Source organism: Eublepharis macularius, chromosome 10, assembly GCF_028583425.1.
Source record: "Eublepharis macularius isolate TG4126 chromosome 10, MPM_Emac_v1.0, whole genome shotgun sequence".
NCBI lineage: Eukaryota > Metazoa > Chordata > Lepidosauria > Squamata > Eublepharidae > Eublepharis > Eublepharis macularius.
Window position 1 is genome coordinate 28,103,641 of NC_072799.1, and position 20,973 is coordinate 28,124,613.

The window sequence follows — 20,973 nt, forward strand, 5'->3', positions numbered from 1 at the left end:
TGCAGCTCTTCTGAGGGACCATGGAATAAAGTACAAATGGTTATTCCCGGAAGGAATATGGTTCAGATATAAAGATCAGGCCTATAAGATATTATCAGAAGATCAACTAAAGGATTTTGAGAATAAAAACCCAGAACTCTGCTGCACCAAGAACGAAGAAAAGGAGGAGCCGGAGGGGGGGGGGGGAGGAGGAGAGCATTGCAACAGCAGTTGCACAGAGAGAATTGCGTCCGGGACCCAGAAGGGGGAGGAAAGTTTAATCAGAATTTGAAATGTTTATTCTCTGTATGATTAACCACTCCATCATTATTCTATGGAGCTATTTTTGTATTATGACAGTATGAAGGGAAACATTGAAGTGTAGTGTTTAGTGTTTGTAGTTCATTCCCCCCCCCTTTTTCTTTTTCCACTCCCCTTTGTCCCTTCCCTCTTCCCTTTCCTTGTGATAGTCTGGTGTAGTGTTTTGTAGTTATGAAAAATAAAAAAAAATTAAAAAAAAAATTATTACCGATACCTATCTGAATAATTCAAGATCTGAAAGGCCAAGGGAGGATGGAAGCAGGTACCAACTACTGTGATATTTCCTGTTGCAGAACAGGTGATTGACAAACTATGTGCCTGCCTGTCAGATTTTCCTATCTGAAATGGGTTCTCTTTCTTGTACCTCCACGTGGGCCTTGTATCCCCTTGGTGGCATTTGAAGTTGCTATCTATGGTAGCTAGGCAATCTACTTCAGTGGAGTCAATGCCAAATGGCTGGGACACATCCCAGAAGATCCAGCACCCTCAAGACGTGGATGGTTCAATGGACTTAAAGCATTGTTTCTGAAGGTAGAAAAATGCACGAGAAGTATCATTTATCCAAACTGGGAACAACCTATAAAAGTCTCTTCTTCCATGACAGATTTGTCATTTCTGTCTGCAGATGGCGAGGGTCTCTCTACACAATACTATTGACACATGTTCTTCATGTGTCAGGAGACACAATGTTAGCCAGGAAGCGTAGTCAGTGCTAACAGCTGGCAAAGGTCACTCTCACAGCCCTCCGCCATCTCTGACATCTCCCCTTCTGGAGCCTTTGCCCTACCGAGGCTTGGTTAATTCTGTTGGAATATATGTGTGTTGCAAGATCTGAGATTCAGTCATTATGGGGTTAATGTGTTTACCTACCATGCTATTGTTTAGATTGACCTGGAAAGGGAACCTGGCTCAAAGCCAATAATCTGCAAGCCCGGGGAAACTTGAGAGTGTTTGTAAACTGTTATTGGTCAACAGGTCAGGTGACTTTCTTTCAGGGTCAAGAAGAAGGAGGAAGAAGAAGATTCTCCATTCTGTTATCCCAGCTCTTTGTTGTAAACAGTAGTGAGAAAATGTAGCTCCAGGCTTTGTTGTTTTGTAGCAATCCTGTGACCCTTTTCCCTTTAGAAGTAAATGTTTTTTTTAAAAGCTAAACTCGTGTGCTGACTCTCTATTGATTCAAGATCCATTGCACCTCTGATTTAAAGCTATTTTAAACCTTTTTTTCCCCAACAAGTTCAAAGTTTTAAGCAGCAAGGCGGCAGGGTAAAAACTCCAGAAGGGGAGACAGACCAGCATACCAGAAGTGGCAGAAGGCTGTGAGAGAATCTGTCCCCTCCAGAGTGATCTCTGCTGGCTCTGTTTTTCAAAACTATGCTTCCCGGCTAACATTGCATCTTCTAACACTTAACAGGCATGTACCCCAGCATCTCATGTAGAGACTCTCAGAACCAAGCCATATTGAACCCCTCACAAACAGTCTTCACAATGGTTAAACTGCTTCTCCCAAGGGTAATACCATTCTAGAGAATATTAAATGATAAGCAGGCAAGCCACAGTCTATTAAGAACAAAGCATATACCACTGCACCAGTTACAATTCACTTCTCTTACCCATTCTGCTGTGCTGTGTTAAGAATAAGGCACTTTGAGCCTGGGAGGATTGGAGAGGAGGAGGGCAGGCACAATGTCTCTGCAATAATTTGGAGAAAGCCTAATGTTGTCACGTGCACGAATGTGTTGTGTAGTGGAGTTGCAAATCTAATGAAAGCCTCCACTGTTCATTTAATAAATATTTTACTCGCTCCTTCACCAGAGTTATACGTTTGACAGCTTTCTGCTGTATTAGTTCATAAAAGTTTTATTAACCACACTGCTGTTGCTTCTGTGGAAATCTGCAAAATAGGAATTGTATCCAGATGGCATGTTTTAAGTGGAATAATAATGCATCCTCCTAACATCAACAGCCAGGCCTAGTACAAGGGAGCAGTCTGAAGCCTGCTGGAAAATCCAGAATGAAGCAGGACTAGATGCTGAAGTGGAAGAGAACGAAGAGGAAAGCGTGGCCAAGGAGAGCGCCGATGAAGAAGCAAATAAGACTGTGGAAGATTCATGTCATGACAACAGTTTATATTGTACTATAGATGTGGGGGACCCTGAAGCTGACGCAAGAGACGTGACCTGTGAGGAAGGGCCTCCACTGCCACCTCGTGTCCAGCTGACAGCCCTGAGACAAGGAGAAGCTCTCTGTGTGTCTCCAGGTACAGAATCATGGGGAAATAAATCTCTCCTCCCACATATTTACAGTCGTTTTTTTAAAAAATATTGATGATGGGAGGAAGTATGACAGTATTGTGATGTTACTGCACTGGTACGGGAAGCAAACAGGAAAAAGCCCAGTCTAATATCTCTGGGAATTAATGAAACTTCAGATTTTTATTTGAACAATAAGTTTGTGGCATGTGCAGGGCCAAGTCACACATGCATGCTCATCACGTTGACAATAACATTATTGTATTCATTTGTTTTATATAGAAAATGTATATGCTACCTCTCCAGGTGTCTTATAAAGTAAAATCAAGAGGCATCTAGATAGAAGCAGGCCATAATAACAATGTTAAAAGATGGAGCCCCTCACTTAAAAGCCTGGATAAAAATAAATGGTTTGACCTGGTGCCTGGAGAAAAGTAAGGTAGGTACCCAGTGAGCTTCAGTGGGTACCTACCTTTCCAAAGGAGAGGTGACACCACCCCAAATGCCCTGTTTTGGGTTGTCATCTCCCAGGTTATCATCAACCTCTGCAGGCAGGGCACAGGACACAGGACTAAACTGGTGATCTGAACCAGCCCACGGACTTAGATCCATAAAGTTACCTAGTAAAGTCCTTTCTTGAGGTAGGATTCTCTATATGTTCAATAGATAAGCCCAAATTGACCAAACTGTAGAATGCCATAAGAGTGATCACATTGAACTGGGCCGTTTTCACACTACTAACCTGCTTCCGTAACGTTGCGAAACGTCACACAAAAAATACAGAAGACAGTGTCGTCTTGCGAGAGTTTTGCGCGATGTCGTGCAAAACTCTTGCAAGAAGACGCTATCTTCCGTGTTTTTGCGCGACGTTTCGCAACGTTACGGAAGCAAGTTAGTAGTGTGAAAACGCCCCTGCATTCAATTTACATGAGAGTTAAGGACATTTCAGGTAAGAAATCAGGACTTTAAGACTGAATCACTGAGCTCATCCAAGTGAGGAGAGATTTCTTTTCAGGCCACCACTGCCCGTTGAATCATCAACATGAATACAAAAAAGTAAAAGTTGTTGCTGATCATTTTCTGTCCATATATACTGGATGTATTCTTTAATTATTTTTTATTTACGTTATTTATAGTTTGCCTTTCCCACTGAGACTCAAGGCGGATTGCACAGTGTGAGTCAGTACACTCAATTTCAAAGTCATTTCAATAATAAACATGCAAATTTGCAAAGATTTAAAAAACCAACAGAAATCCAATACAGAGCTGAAGAAATGCTGAAACAGAGCACAAGCAATTCTAAGACTGACATATTAAACAACATAGGAACTACACAGTAGGCTCATACTTATAGCAACAGTAGCAGAATCTGTGGTTTATCATACTTGCAGCAATAGGAGTGAAGTCTGTGGTGCCTCCTTATCCCTTTACTGATGAATCTCTTTGAGACCACTTCCTTATAGTACAGCCCTCCTATCTGAGTAAAAAGCCCTCTTGAATAATTCAGTTTTGCATCTTTTGTGAAAAGCCAGCATTATATTTTTCTTAACATTTATCTGAAGCAGATCCTGCCCTTTTTTTTCTTCAGTGTTGGGTGTGCAAATGGGTGTATAGACAGAGGCACAGAGTTCCCAAGAACACACTAACATTTGGAACCCGTATCTGCATCCGTTTAGCAGGGTGCTTTGGAGACCTCATTGCTACTTGGGCCATATCATGAAAACATTTTTTATTTTTCCCAGACCTATGCTGAATTGGCTGAGTTTGTTGCTATTGTTATTTTTCATTTCTCACCTTTATTGTTAGGTGTTTTGCATTGCTGGTTTTAGTGCTCTTTTTACTACCATCTTCATTAGCTTATTTTAACTGCTGTGTTATTTGTTTTATTGCTCTGGGTTTTTTGCTCTATGATGAGAGTGCAGGTGCAAAATTTTAAATAATAAAAATAAACAAGAGTTGAATTTGTAAGGGGAAGGGAAATCCTATTTCCAACCTTGCTGCCACTACTGTCTCCACTTCCTCCATTCCTTGGTGGTGGTGTGGGCTTTCCCTCCACCCTCTTTTTTGTCTGCAACTCTGACTCAGCATCATCAGCACAACCACCCAGCCCTGGTTTGCCTCCTGCAGCTCCTCCTTCCATTCACCTCTTCCTCCTTGTACTCCTCCTTCTCTGGCCAGTGCCAGAGCTGCTACAGCCATTGTGGAGAAATGCCCTCCACCCAGGAATTCACCCCACTATTGCATTCACTATGATTACACTCTGTTCATGTGCTCAAAACCAGCTGCAAACTCATAGCAGGCAGAAAGGAGGAAATGGGGGAAAGGAGATAGTGGAGATAGGAGATAGTCTCAAATCTCCTAGCACTGACCACACCAGCCCTTAGTTATACTAATGATGCTGGCAGAAGCGGGACAATGGCTATTAATTCACACCCTGCTGCCAGGTTATACCAGAAGAAAACAAAGACAGCTAACAGCCAAATGGGTAGCAACTAAGTTCTTCCTTTTGGGGCAGGAAGATCCAAATGATCCCCTGGTAGGATGAACTCTCCTAGAGTAGATTATACATTCCCATGACAGGAGGAAGGACTCTCTCTTTGATTTTGAACAGCTTTTTGGATGGCCACAAGCCATAATGGACTAAACTTTCATCTCGGGGCTCCATCTTGTCCCTGAGGCAGGGGACAATGGAGAAGTCTCTCAGCCTGGAGACCTCAGGTATAACAATGAAATCTAATTTGCCACAACTTCAAGTAAACTTCACTTGTCTTAAGTCAGACATCATTTAGGGACACACCTAGAACCGGGCAAGAGAACTGTGGGTTTCGCCCTGGTTTTGGGTTTTTTTTGCTTTACTTTCTTGCTTAGCCTGAAAACTTGAACAGAACTTGTATATTTTATTATTTCTTTATTTAAACTTCCTAATATTTTGAACCTTGTAAGTTTGATCTCTGGAAACTCACCAGGCCTATTTGGTCTTGCTAACTAAAGTGCGGTAAATGGGAAAGGTAGCAGAGAAGCTCACTACCCCTGGGAGACAATAGCTTGAAAGTGCAAAGTTGTCATAGATCCCCCCTGCTCTTGCTTTTAGAAGCATAGTAGGGGAACAGCATCCAGGCAGGCCTCTAAACAGCAACACAGACACAGAGTGTCAGAGTCAGACCTACATCAGGAGATAAGACTGCTAAGAGTCATTGGTGGCAGTTGGTGATTAGCCAGTTTGAGAGCCAGTTTGGTGTAGTAGTTAAGAGCAGCAGTACTCTACTCTGGAGAACCGGGTTTGATTCCCCACTCCTTCACTTGAAGCCAACTGGTTGACTTTGGATCAGTCACAGAGCTCTCTCAGCCCCACCTACCTCATAGGGTGTCTGTTGTGGGGATAATAACAACCCCGGCCTGTTAATTGCTCTGAGTGTGGCACTAATCTCTCCAGAAGAGCAGTATATAAGCACAAGGTTGTTGTCGTAATTGGTATCTTGGGAAGCAAGAGGAAGGGCATGTTGCCTAATGGATACTTGGGGTGGCTGTGGAGTAGACTACTGACCTCCCAAGGATCCAATCAGAAGGAGCTGAGAAGGGCTTGCAAGTCCATTCCTTCGTTCACAGCAAGCATAATGCAGAGGCTAGTATGTCAGACTACTGGGGAAAGCCAGATTCAAATTCCCATTCAGCCATGGAAGCTGGACCCATTCACTCACCTAAACCTTCCTAAGTAGTGATGTTGTGAAGATAAAATGATGGAGCCGGGGAATGATGTTTTAAGATGCTTTGGACCCCCTTGGGGAGAAAAGCAGGGTGTAAACATCCAAATAAATAAATAAACTTCCCAAACTATGGTGGTTTAGTTAACTTTTCTAGATAGAAGCTACCTCAAAATTAGGTTTGTTTTTGTTTCTTTAACAAAGGGAATTGTCTACCAAACTGGGAGTTCCGCCACATATGCAAAATGCTAATTGTGCCTGGCCCCATTGTGAGGATCTGGTTATCCACACAGGAAGCCAGCTTTTGGCGATTAGATAATAAATAAGATGGACTCTGAGTATTTAAGAGAACCCCTAGTTCTGTGAATGGTAGTTCTGTGAAAAGATCCCTATGAGGGATTTCTCAGCATCACCATCAAACTTCAATTGCCAGTACTTTGGGGGAAATCACAGTAATTAAACTGATACAAGTTTGCAGTGTAGTAACACACAAAGTATTACAATAAAAGGTGAGCTTCTTTAACTGCTGTTTCTACAGGACATGCACTCATTTGATACAAAACACTAAAGACATTTAGGCACAGTGTTTCATTTCCACGAAGAAATTAAAAAGAAAAACGTGCAAAAGAAGATTAAAAGACAGATCATAAACATATCACTCTCCCGCAAGATGGAGCACTTTCCCCTTCCTTGGTATCACTGAAATGCTACTTTTCCCACAAGAAAACTGGAGAAGGGATTTTTAAAAAAAGATTTATTGGACAGAATTCAGAATGGCCCATGGATGCACCACACATGAATAATTCTATAGGTCACCAATTTGTCTATAAACAGACAGATGCACACCCCAGTTCCAGGCAGCAACAGTTAATATCCTTTCTGTATGAATCTTTCAGTTTAATTGTCCTGTGTTTCTATGAAGCATTAGATAGGTTTCATCTTTTGAGGAGTTGTTAATAGTTTCTTTTCAAAGAGGAACTGGAATGAGTCATCCTTCTACGTATTTTAGAGAATCGTTTATTGCAGGTACCACATAAGAATAGTTAAAAAGCAATCTGGAACCTGACTACCCTTTCCAGGGAAAGTTTATTTACTATAGCAGGGGCAAATCCTATGGCTCTTCAGAGACCAAAAAGTGACCACAGTCAGAAGAATGGTAATAAATAACAGGACAGTGTATTCCTTGATATTGTAGTTTTTTTAAATCTAATGCTTGATATTGCAGGGTTTTTTTTTAATCTAATGGGTGACAGGTCTTTTTATTGTGATGAAGGAAATATCCCTGACTATATGAAGAACAAATCATGTTTTTTCTTTAAAAGCTTGTATATCAACCATTTCTAAAACAAGTTCCCACAGAATTAACAGTTGGGACACTGAGGAAGCAGTGGAGATATTGTGTAAGACCGAATCATTTAGCTCCAGAATAGAATCTAGAGAAGCTGAGAGATAACTTATTACTGCCAGTGCCCCATTCAGGGAATTCATGAATGTCTGAGAAGGATTTGGGATCTCTTAACAGAATTCTCAGCACCTGCACCAAACACCCAAGGTTCTTGAATGGGGGAATGATGTCACTTATACTGCCATTAAACTGATAGAATTTCTGCCAATTGTATACCCTTAGAGTAATCTGAAACTCCAAACCACAAGCAAATTCAGTGACATAACATTGTTCATGTCCTCAATAGGCTCTATGTATTTCTTTTCCTGATGGAATACTCCTCAAATGCTAAAAATTTGCTAATTTTAACATATATTTAAAGCAGTTAATAACAGCCAGTCATGTAACTTTAAGTCTGTTGACATTTCGTTTTTCACACAGCAGATTTAGAAGAATATTACCTTCCTTTTTTCACTGAGAAATGGCTTTTGTACTGAGAAATAGTTGCTTTAACATCATTTGTACATTTAGAACATGTTTGCGCAAATATTAAACCAATAAACAAAAACATTTATGGTCCATTCTCCAGACTGCAATTTTGGTCAATCCAGTTCCAATATTAGAAGTGAGCTGAGCTAGAAAAAAACATTTTTTGGACTGACCATAGGAGGAGGTCAGCAAGGTAGAGTATTTGAGGAGATTGTTAACTTCCCCTCACCCGTACCCTGCTTTATATCCTACTTTATAGATGAAAGGGATAGACTCATTAACAAACAAACATGGCTGCCGCTGTCTTGTCTAGTCTAGCCTTCTGGGCACTCTAATAGCCTATGAAGCAGTATGCCAATATTATCATCATCATATTACAAACCATAAATTAGGAAGAAATTCTCCCAAAAATAATGTATATTGTGGAAAAGGACAACCAAGAACCAACACATGTGACTAACCATCTTCATGCAAATTCCATTGCCTACACTTTCTGTGTAGGAAACCTATAACATTAAAGACTCAAAATCTGGTGCTAGACTGAATAAGAATTTTTTATGACTTCACTGACTGTTTCATACTGCTGCAGGTACATTCAGTTAAGTAGATGTTTGTATATATGGTCGCGGTTTTCAAAACTGCATAATTCACTTATGCAGCTTGCTCCCATTGACCTTAGAACCAACCCAGCTTCTACATTCTCATTAAAAATGTGAGGCGCTGATAATAGTACTGCTTAGCATTTGCTAAGTTCAAAACACTTCATTCCAATCAAATTGTATTCTTTTTTTAAAGCCCATTTTGTCTCTAATAGGCACTGTAGAGATGATTGAGGTCTTAAGGGGATATATTCAAATTCAACTACCCAAATTTAAAATGGAATATAAGGCTCTCAGCATGCAATCTTAAAACGAAGCTTTATATTAGCAGGCTTTTGCTGATGTTTATGTTTAGCTTAGTAACCCAGGCATTTGAAATCACTAGAATCTGAATAACGAAGGCATCCTTGTGTTTTGCAGAAGAAGAAATAGTTAAAGACAAAAAGAATAATGAAGATGCATTTGAAGACCTGCAAGAAGAGGATGACTCCAAGGAAGTAGGAGAGGAAGATCCATACACAGCTGCTCAGCTGGATGATGGTATATATGATGCAATACTGGCCAGTGCTACTGAAAAACGAAGAAAAGAAGGCCGGTCCTTTATTATGAACCGGCCACCAGCACCTGCCCCCCGTCCTTCTTCATCTGCCCCTGTAAAAGAAGAGGTCACGCCGTACATAGCACAAGGTAACCCTTGCTGGCATTCAGTCTTCAGGAGACTCCTTAATGCCTGCTTCATTGTCAGACCAAAATCAGCACTTCAATTCTGGCAATGGCAAACGTAAAAGATGCTACAAGATTGTGGGTTTCATTCTAGGTGCTGCTAACATAACATAACATACTGCTAGGACCAGACTTTTCACACTTTTCCCTTCCTCCACTAGCCCTCTGTGATTTTAGGAAAGATGATCCTGGGAGCTGAGAAACCCACATGTACAACAAGTCATACAACTCAGAGGGCTGCAGGGAGGAGACGAAAGCAAATGAAACCACCTACCTGCCTCTGGTGCTTCTGCCTCCTCACAGTCTCCACCTGTGACCAGTCTTTTTGTCCATGCAGTTCCCACCAACCTTCAGTCTTAGGGCTCCCGAGAGAACTGAGGGAAGGTGAAGGAGGAAGAGATCTCTCCACCTTCACTGTGCCTTCATTGCTGGTACATGGAATCCAACACAGTGTTTTTGACAGTGGATGAACAGTTATTAGGGACAGTGAATCAATCAAGGAAATATAGCAAGTTAAATTACAACTGCATTCAGTACCAAAAGTATTGGTTTGCAAAAGGATGCAGAAGTGCAGTACTAAATGGATGCATTTTTGAGGTACTTTGTGCTCAGCAACAGTACAAGTATTTTGCATACGTAACATCCTGATTTTAACCTGTAGCACCTCTAGTTGCAGGATGTCAGGGCTAGGAAAGACTTCTGGGGCCTGGAAAACTACTGGTCTAGAGGGACTAATGGTTTGATTCTGTCTAGAGACAACCTCATGTATTCATGTTTAATTGGGCATCTGGCACTGAAAAAATCACTGACCTACTTAGGTGTATGAACACTAAACCTGTATCCTGTAAAAAAAACCAGCAAATGAAACCACAGGCATCATTAACTACTCCTTGGATGGAAAAGCAAATTCGAGAGAAAGCCCTTCCTCCTCTGGAGTAGCTGTGGCAACAGCAGTAGCAAAATCTCAAGTGAGCAACTTTCAGACCAGCCACAATTCCCCTGGACAGTCCCCTGATGAATTCAGAAGCAGGCAACAGGGTCTGCTGCTAGAATGCAGATATTTCTGGGTGGTAGACAGAGTGACAATTGTACCCTTGAGTTCCTCCAAACTAGATAGAAACAGAAAGCATCAGTGTAGGCAGAAAACCCGGAAGCTGAATTATTTTTCTCAGAGAGAAAAGCCCATGAGTACTTCTAATGGTAATTACATCCATTTTATACCAGTTTAACTGTCATGATATCCCACTGGAACCAAATAGACTACAGTATCAAGAATCCTCCATTAGAGATCACTAATTCACTTAAAGAACTACCGTTTCCCAGGGTTCCTTGGGGGGGAAGTTTGTTTGTAGTGTAAATATCTTGAGACAAGCAAGTTAAACTTGTCTCATGTGAGAACTGATTTGTATTGGCCATGTTGTCCTCTTCTGAAAATAGGAGAGTGGGTCCCTTCCCTCTTTCCTGGCCGTTGTGCAATTTAGACCTGCATAAACATTCTGTTTCAGGGAAATTTCATCATGAGATGAAGCTGCACAGCAAAGCCAAATTGCTCTGCGTCCAGATGGTGTGCGTTCCCGGTGTGCTCCCTTCCCATTCCTTGAGTTTTTAATATTCTTCGCCAGGTTATTTCAATATGCTTCCAATTACACAGTGCCAGAATAACTGTTAAATAAATGTATGAGAGCGTTTTGTTTCCTAGCACATAGTGGAATGTTTTGCACTCATTACTAGCGCAAGATCATCTGCCCTGGAGACTGAAGTTAGTACAGTTTAACCACAGACAGGTGCAGGTTTGCTTGCAATGATCTGTGATGTAGCTCCTTGCTGACCGTAGAGAATTGCCTCGGGCTGCGGGGGAAGGAGTACTTTTGGACTCTGTGCCTGATGTTGACTCATCAGCATCCCTTGAGAAGATTGCCAGTGAAGAAACCTGCCAACTGTGGTTAATGTTTATATGTTTGTCTGATTCAACCCACTTCCATTTGGAATTTAAATGGGAGAGGAAAAAGGAAGGGGTAATGTGGACATGGTCTTCCTTAGAGTCACATCAGATATGATAAGAGAATTTATATTTATTCCATAATGGAATAAGGGGTGTGTTTTAACTCCAAATTGAGATCTTGGAGGAATGAAGCAAAACCCTGCAGCCACTGCCTCCCCACTGCCTTACCTTTCAGCGTTCCAGTATTTGATCCTGCTCTGATTCTGGATATATGAGTTAAGCATGAAGAAATGCGCTTACAGACATGGAGTACGGCATGAGAGGGGGATCAGGACGGATGTTAAAAGTGAAGTATGTGTTTTAGGCGGAGTGGAAAAGTGAATGAGGTGGTGCCTTCTGGGATGGGAATAGTAAAGAAAGGATTAAATTGTTCACAAACGGCCTCTCTGACTAGTTTTACAGAAAGGTTAGCAATGTGGTTTGATCTGGTATATCAAAACTACATTGCTGATATTTCTGTAAAACTGAAGTCAGCTGGACTAAAAGTCAGTTCTTGCTTGAACATGGTACTCAGGGAAGAACTTTTCATTATATGTAGGTCCAGGGCTTTTTTTCTGGGAAAAGAGGTGGTGGAACTCAGTGATGGAACTCAGGACCGCACAATGATGTCACTTTGGGTCAGCTGGAACAAGGGGAAAGTTTTTTTAAGTTTAAATCGCCCTTGGCGAAAATGGTCACATGGCTAGCAGCCCCGCCCCCTGATCTCCAGACAGAGGGGAGTTTAGATTGCTCTCCACGCCGCTGCGCAGAGGGCAATCTAAATTCCACTCATCTGGAGATCAGGGGGCGGGGCCACCAGCTATGTGACCATTTTCAAGAGGTGCCGGAACTCTGTTCCACTGTGTTCCTGCTTTAAAAAAGCCCTGTATAGATCCATAATAAGTTTAACCAATATTGACTTTTTTTTACAGGGGGCAGGTGCTATTTAACCCTTTCCCTTGCTGCATTTGCCTACTGGAAACTGCCTTGCCCTCACAGGAGGAATACAGACACTAGTCAATTTCCGCCGCTCAAGTCAAAAGCAGCTGTAGGGGCCTGGTTTTCAGTGGGAAATGAGACAAAGGAAAAAGTAGGAAAGCCCCCACTCGCCTGCCCCCAAATGGCAGTCTACCTTTTTAAATCTCTGGCTTGCCTCTCTAGCATCTGCCTTATGTTTTACATAAAGAAAAGGGTCAGGTAAAAAGATCACAGAACTACATGGAACATACAGCTCTGCCCTCAGTCTTTTGAACCTGTTTTCCCAAGCTAATTAATCTACTGATATTTGGCTATCTTTGCTGGGATTTAATGTCTGGGGGAAGGGGAGGCATGTCTTAACCTTACAGCCATTAGCTCTTGCTTGAAATGCAGCTTTATTCTGATGATCTGATAAGAGGCAAATTCTAATTCAAAGCACAATTTTCTCTAATGTTGCCTCATTCACTGCCAGTGTTTCCTTCAAGTCAACAAGACTTGTATAATGTCATCAATGATATTTGAGAGCTTTTGTCATACCAGGTGGTGCTTCCAATGGAGCAAATCAGTCTTTGCTGCTTCAACATCCTACATCAGGCAGTTAAGGCAGAGAAAATAAAATCAGAGAGAATGAACTGAATTCACTAAAGTTAATGTTTCCTAATGGTATTCCCAATGGCTTTTTCCTGCTTTGGTTCACTTCACTACATTACATAAAAACATCTCATCAGTTTTCTTTTTTCCACCCAAAAATGTTGTTCTTAAGGCAGTAATTACCATTTTCTATATTAAATCCATAAATAATGAGCGCTATCCCATGGCTATCCCATGAGTAAGATGGGAGTGGGTTCCTGCATGCTTTGTAAAGATGGAAGATATAACTTGGAGACATCTCTTTACATTTAACAGTGGTAAGGTACAGGTATTTTGTGAAGTTGTTCTAAGATCAACATGAGCTTAGTTCTAGAACAAGATCTGTGTGAGATATTGTACAGGTTAATCTTATACAGGGCTACACTCTTCTGACCCCATTGATTTCAGCCGACTTAGAATGGTGTCACTTTGTCTAGGACTGGACTGAGCAAGGTTTGAATCCAGTAGCACCTTAAAGACCAACAAGAGTTTCCAGGATAGAAGCTTTTGAAAGTCAAGCTCCCTTCAGCAGATATGACTAGGAATGAAGATCTCTGAGTCTTTTTAGTGCAGTCAGAAGGTGGAAGGGGTGTTGCAAAGAAATAAGATAGGATGTGGAGGTACAATGGTGAAATGTAATTAGCTTGATTAGTGCAGGGGAGGAAATGCAGAACATTAGCATCTGTAATGAAAGAAGAATCCTATTCAGCCCCAGGGCTGAATAAGGATGTAAAATTCTTCTCTCACTACAGATGCTAATTGTCTGCATTTCCTCCACTATACTAATCAAGTGACTTACATTTCAGATTGAACATCCACATCATATCTTATTTCTTTGCAACCCAAGTTCTGACTGCAATAAAAAGAGATCTCTATTCTTGTATCTGATGAAGGCAACTTGATTCTCGAAAGCTTAAACCAACAGAAACTCCTGTTGGTCATTAAGGTGCTACTTGACTCACAACTTGATCATCAGCTTCTGCAGACCAACACAGCTACCCACCTAGTATTGAACTGATAGGTTTCATCATATATTAAAGTTGTTATAAGCCTTTACTCATTCTGGTTGTCTTTGGGAGCAAGCCTGGGGAGGTCTACTCAAAAGTAAGTCCCATTTTATTCAATGGGAATGACTTCCAGGAAAGTATTCATAGGTCTGCAGAAATATTACACACATGTGTTGGCAACAACCTCTCAGCTAGTTGCCACTGGCTCCTCTTCAACCTGGGGTGGGATTGGGGTCAGTGGAGATAAGTCCTCTCCAACTTCATGACACTTTCATTGGCTCTTTTATACTGTAAGGGTTCTTTCAGCATCCATGACTGGAGGAACAGTTCTCAAAAAATATGTGTACCATCCTCCAAGACTCATTGCAAACTTTCCGCTCAAGTTCTACTCGAGTCCTTCAGGATCAGGCAGAGGGGATATTACAGCAGTCTGCAGAGCCCAGTGCCCCAATTCAAGTTCAGACAGCAGTACTTGATGGAATGAGGGAAAGGAGGGATTGACAATGTATCTGAGGCCATGTGCTGATGAGTTCTGCTGATTCCCATCTTCCCCCATTCTTGTAGTAATGCTTCAGGTTAGAATGGGAGGGGGTTCATCAGACTTACTCTTATTCCTCCTTGTCCTATCAGCTGTTGTGTCCTCCTCCCACATCTCTGGCCTGCATAGCTTGGGAGAAGAGATAAGCAGGCAGCTTCTGGCTGAGAGTGCTTAAATCGCTTCCCGCGTTCCACGTCCCCCTCTCTCCTGGTCCCTTGGAACTGGCAAGTCCTGCAGGACCTCCTCTCTGAAGGCCTCTCTGGAGGCCTCCACCTTATAGCATCAGTCTGGGATACCCAGGACCTGCCTTCACCCCTGGGGAGGTTCCCCTGCTGCAGTCCACAACCTCTTAGCCACTGTCGCTCAGCTGAACAGTTGCAGCCTGATCAGTCTGGAAGGGTGGCAGGCTGGCACCTCCAGATGGGTGGACTCTGGATGCTCATCCAGATGTGCATCCAAAGGGAAACGTGGTCTATTTGTATTGCTTTGCTTCCATTAGGATCCATATTGGATACATTTTCCTATTCTGATATTCCATTCGGGGATTTTCCACACATTTGACATATTCCTGATTTCCTTAGCAGTAGATCCCCAGGCTTTGGAATCAGTTTGGGTATGATACTTAGACACACATAAGCCCTTCCTTTGAATTTTTACAGTTGTGGTTTATTTTAAACAGGATTTTCAAGCAAGGGTGCAGTCGTCAGTATGCTTATATCTGTAGATTGATAGATTGATATAAAAGCTGAATTTTTTAAAAAGATTGAAAATGTATATGTGGGCAAGTCTTTGCACAAGGAAGATTAAAAGGGGAGCAGCTCTGCCACCCATACCTAATCCTTCCGCCAGTCAAACCAGAGAGCCTGGTCCTGGCTGTCCCAGAAAGAGGAGGCTGAGGCCAGCACTGGCAGGGCAAATCGACTTCTGTTGGGGCAGAGCCCAGAGCAGCAGCGGCTATGTGCGTTTCAAACCCTGCTGCTTTTTCTGGCACCAAAAGTGGTCATCACCACCCCTTTTCATGGGCCACCACAGTCTTTGCAATTTTTTAAACAAATCAACAACTTCATATTGATAGATTGGCCTACCATTGTAATAATAGATGCAGCAGATTCTCCGAATTACCAGCTTTCATTTTTTTAAAAAAATCCCCGGCCTCTTCCCTTGCAGAGATATAAGGGGAAAGGCATATCTCTGCAATGGTATGGGCTTACTTTTTAAAAAATGAAAGATGTTAATTCAGAGACCCTGCTGCACCTTTTATTATAAGTAGGTTGATAAAGCAATATGAAAATGATGGTTTAAAAAAGTAAGACTCTAGCCCCTTCCCTTGCAGAGATAAATGGGAAAAAGGCATACCTCTGCAAGGGAAGGGGCTAGGGACGTACTTCTGAAAGAAAATGAGAGCTGGAAATTGAGAGAACCTGCTGCAGTTATTATTGAAATCGTAGGTCAACATAGCAATATGAAATTGAAATTTCATAGCAATATGAAAAATGGATGAAAACAAAACCAGGAAGCGGGGAAAGGAAGGTGGGGGGGGGGAGGGCAATTATGAAGGTCCAAAAATCAAAAAGCGGGTTCGAGGTGCATGGGAGTGAGTGGGATACACAAAACTGAAACAAGTATTACTCATGAGGAAAAAAACTCAACTCAAAATCAGCTTCCAGAAAAAGATCAAGGTAAAAGTGGTCTCAATAGAACTGAGAAAAAACCATGGATTTTTTTTTACAATGAAGCGAAAACTAAAGGCAAAAAATGCATGCAGAAATTGGGATAAATTGAGGCAGTGTGGGGCCAGAACCAATGGAAAAAATCCATCTGGAAACCCCTCTGATGTTCATCCACACATACGCTCCATGCATCCTGGATCAACAGCGCCCACACTTGGATGTGCATGTGATATTAATCTGTGATTCCTGGTGTGACAAATGATATGCATGCGGAAGACGGCTGCTCTGCTTGGATGCCATTAGTTGAATTAATGCGAGCAAGCATGATTTCTTTGCCTGTGCCATCACTGTCTTCCTCCCCCTCCACACAAAAAAAGATTTTACAGAGCTAGCAAAAATGAACTATTATACACAACCCCGTAACATTTTTCTGAGGTTTCCAGTTGTGGTCATAACTGGAGTAATATTAGGATGCAGATATAATGGCTCTGATCCAAATGTAAACTTGCCTTATATTGGGCTAGATAATTAGCCCATCAAGGCCAATCTTGTCTGCTCTAACCAGCAGCAAATCCCAGGGACCCAGGTACAAGTCTTTCATAGTACCTCGTGCTTTGTACTCTCTTAACCAGAGATGCCAGAAACTGAACTTGATACCCTTGGCATGCAACGTGGGTACTCTACATGCCCCTACCGCCAAAATTCTGTAATCATATTGGTCAACTGTTTCATCAGGGTCAGTCAGGGAGCCCCTCTTTCCACACATCTAGCTTTGTGCAATTGTTTCTTTTTTAAAAAGAGGAGAAGGAAGCTTTATGCATGTGCTTTAGCTGATAGATGTGGTAGATGAATCATGCATGTCTCACCCACTCATTTTTACATACACTATTCCTCAACCAGTTAGAGACATGCACAGAATCCTGCTTTCACATTACCAGAGCTCATTTTGAAGGGGAACGTGCAGGAATGCAGTTCTGGCAGTTCCCCAAAGAGGTCACATGTCAGTTGGCCCCGCCCACCTGACTCGGCCATTTTGGGCCCATTTCAGCCTGGATTGGGGCTGAAATGGCCTGGATTGGGCCTCTCCAGCTCAGCAGCAGCCCGATCCTGACCATTTGGGACCCCTTTTCATCAATTTTCAGCTCCTTTTTTCCATTTTGGGCCCAATTTCGGCCCTGAATGGCCAGGATTGGGTCCAAAACAGCCAAGATAGGTGATGTCAGGGGGTGTGGCATATGCAAATCAGTTATGCTAATTACACAGTTCTGGTGAAGTCAAGGGGTTTGGCATATGATAATGAGTTATGCTAATGAGTTTCTCTAGCTCTTTTTCTACAAAATGACCCCTGCACATTACATATAGCCGTGCATGCCATATGTGCACATTACATGTGCACATTACATATGTGCTTCTTACATGTTAAGATGGAAAAGTCAGAAATCAAATGCACAACCTAGCAATAGAAATATAAAGAATACAGTTACTTGCGAACTTTCTGTGGTTCTGATAGTGATACCTAGATAGGGTTGCCATGTTTCCTTATCCTCCAAGCAGAAGAAGGGAACCCAGTGCTTAACTTCCTTATGCTTGTAGACTCTCCTCTCGTGCACGCAAAGTGCGCCAGTGCAGCCCCGCACCAGTGTGATGATGTCACTTTCTGGAAGTGGCGTTATCATGCAAGGCTGGGGGGGGGTGCGCACACACTTTTCAGTGGGCCAATTTGGGCCCCAAACAGGCCCAATTCAGCCCTTTTGGGTCCCAAATCAGCCTGCAACAAAGAGTGGGAGTGCTCACAGGGCAGTGCAATAACGTCAGTGACATTGTCATGCCAGCCCCTGGGACCGCACCTAGGAGGCCCGTTCCCTGCCTTTCCCCCCTCTGGCCAGGTAAATGGTAGGGGGCAAAAGGTGGGAGCGGGAGATCTCTCCCCAAGGGAATGGGATCTCTGTACCTAAATGATGGGAAAGTAGCTTAAAAGAATTAGACATTCTTATCTAGTCTGCAACAATCTAGTCTGAGAAATTTGAGAAAAATCCTGATATGCTGGGCCGATGGATGTTAAGTCTAATCAATGGCAGTGAACACTGTATGCATTTATGAAGTGTACCGTCATGCCACGATAATGTTATTTGGGTTTCTTCTCTGTACTGTGTCATTGAACCTTTGGTCTTGTGAATCTCCTCAATCAGTGTAGTTTGAACTGTGGCTAAATTGCAAGATGTTTTCTCTTTACCCTGAAATCTTGATATGCACATGAGCCTGTTTTATAGCATCTTTATTATGTGTCTTCCTAATTCAGTCCAAAAAGTGAATAATTTATTTTCTCTTACCTCACCCACTCAGTGTTTGTTGCCAGCTGAAATCGTTTGCAGCAAGATACTGAATGTAAAGTGGTCTTAACAATTTGACTTTGAACAGCTGGAGAAGTAATTCCATTTTTTTGATTGCTGCAGCAATGCAAAACTCAGCAGAACTCCCCAGTCCTATCAATTAGAGTACTTCCTAATCAGGGACATTGTTGAATGTAGCTCAGTCCAGGACCCAATTTATTTCTCCTTCTGATGATCAGCTAAGGCCACCCTCTCAACTTTGTTATGCTTAGGAATTATCAGACAGGTCTAATATATACAAAATATATTCATGGGCAGGATAAAATCATTATAACCATTGCCTTCTGTGCCAGCAATGCCTAATACTAGGCTGGCTTTGAAAAATTGTGTCACCATAGTAGCACCTTTTCACCAGCTACCACTACAAAAGGAAGAATCAGGGGTGGTGTTGGGAACTTAGTAGGAGAGCAATAAGAGTCCTAAATAAATGTTCGGTCTTCCCCTAATGTTGCACTACACCTGCCAATGCAAGTGTGGTGCAGTGGTTAAGAGTGTTGGATTAGAGGAGACCTCAGTTCAAACCTCTGTTCTGCCACAAGGAGTGGAAACACATGAGACGAATTACACATGAAGAGCACTTGATTGGTCCTGCAAGCATCCCTGGGAGTTGTAGTCTAACCCTCCTCGTCTCCAAGCAACTGGAGGAAAACTGAGCGAAGTGGATTTTCTTGTAAAGAACAGCTGCTTGACTGGAGAGATTCCAGTCAAATCAACTGGTTTTCCTTCAGGAGCTCAGAGACAGGGCAGGGGGGGGATGTAACAAGACTCTGCCAGGAGAAGAAGAATGGGGGGGCGGGGTTTCTCTCTCGCTCACAAAACACCTCGGCTTTTTTCCTGCCTCTTGTTATGTCGTTCCAATCTCCCCCCCACCCCCATCTTGAGCTCCTGGAGGATTTTAGAAAGAGAGAAAGAGAGAGTGTATGTGTGAGAAAGTTCCTCCAGTTGCGATTCTCCCCGGCTGAACTGAGATTCACATCAAGCAACTAGGTTTTTTAAACTACAATTCCCAAGGATCCTTGCAGGATCTGACACTCACCTGTGCATCTCATGTGTTTTGACCCAAAGTTCAGTGGTTGATCTTGGGCCAGTCACTGTTTGTCAGCCTAACCTATCACACAGAATTTGAGCCCAGCAACACCCTAGAGACCAACAAAATGTTCAGGATACAAGCTTTCATGAATCAAAGCAGATTTACATTTATGTCCCACCTTTCCCCGTGGCTCAAGGCAGTTTATTAGACATCATTAAAACATCAAACAACAACAACAAAATCCCAAATTCCATCACAGCCTAATAAAGTCTGTGCTTGGGTTCATGACTGAGCACTGGGCCTCTTGAGAGTTATCTATGTGCATAGTAATTTATGATATCAGAAACTCACTGTTCATGGGTGCTATAATTTTCATGCTCTTAAAACTCTGGAGCGGGCCTTACTTATCTTTCTGTCCTGCACTGCCTAAGTAATATCAAAGCATTGAAAGAGGTCAGGCTATGTTTTCAGAGTACCCAAGACCTGTCCTGAAGCTAAATATTGACCGAAATTTCAACGAGAGCCCTGTCATGGAGCGGCATGCTTGAATGTCTCGAGTCAAGTCTCCAAGCATGCTCTGTATCTTACCTACTTGGAATTTACAAGGGCATGGCATGAGTGAGGAGGGAGAGGAGTCAGGGGCCACCAGAGCCAATTGTGAGTTTTCCTGGGTGACCTGCACAGCGGTTGTCTATAGACTGGACCTTGGACCTGATTTGGGCTCTGCAGGAACCCTGAGACAGACTCTTACTAACCCACATTTGCTTTTCCACCTCAGAAACATTGCCAGAGGTTTGGGGCACCAAGGGCCATACTAGAACGTAGCAGTTATCGAATTCCATGCAAGAAACTTATACCTGCTCCTTGGCTTTTCACCTGAAAGTGAAAAGCTATCATTGAAGGACTCGATAATAAATTTGGCATCAGATTTTAATATAGCAACCATTGGTGGAAGATGCTATGAGCTTATCTCTGTGACATAAGTGTGCCCCTGACAATCTGTTAAATATTGGAGAGTATGAAATTCCAAAATAATACCACTCTACACTAAGAGAAATTTTTCTCCTTCCAATCTGTTGTCAAGGGCCTCCGATATTCTCACAAGGCAATGAGGCTCTGAAAGATAATCACCTTTCTTTTTACTGTGTTGCTGTTTCAAGTTTCCTAATTTGTTCTTTATTGTAGTTTTCCAGCAAAAGGCAAGCAGAGTTTCTGCAGCTAATGAGAAGGTGTTGTATGCTGTCAGAAAACCAGGTATGAGATTTACTTCCTTTTTTTACTGCATTGAACAAAGGACCAGAGTG

The 20,973-nt window shown here is 42.4% G+C and overlaps 1 protein-coding gene across 1 annotated transcript in view; it reads left to right on the forward strand.

The window, feature by feature from the left end:
* Positions 1-20,973, forward strand: part of BANK1 (B cell scaffold protein with ankyrin repeats 1) — a 288,974-nt gene that overhangs the window by 248,223 nt on the left and 19,778 nt on the right. Inside the window, exons 10-12 of the mRNA XM_054990418.1 lie at positions 2,264-2,557; positions 9,143-9,409; positions 20,855-20,923. Of these exons, the coding sequence (XP_054846393.1) occupies positions 2,264-2,557; positions 9,143-9,409; positions 20,855-20,923 (630 nt within the window). The remainder of the gene's footprint in view (positions 1-2,263; positions 2,558-9,142; positions 9,410-20,854; positions 20,924-20,973) is intronic.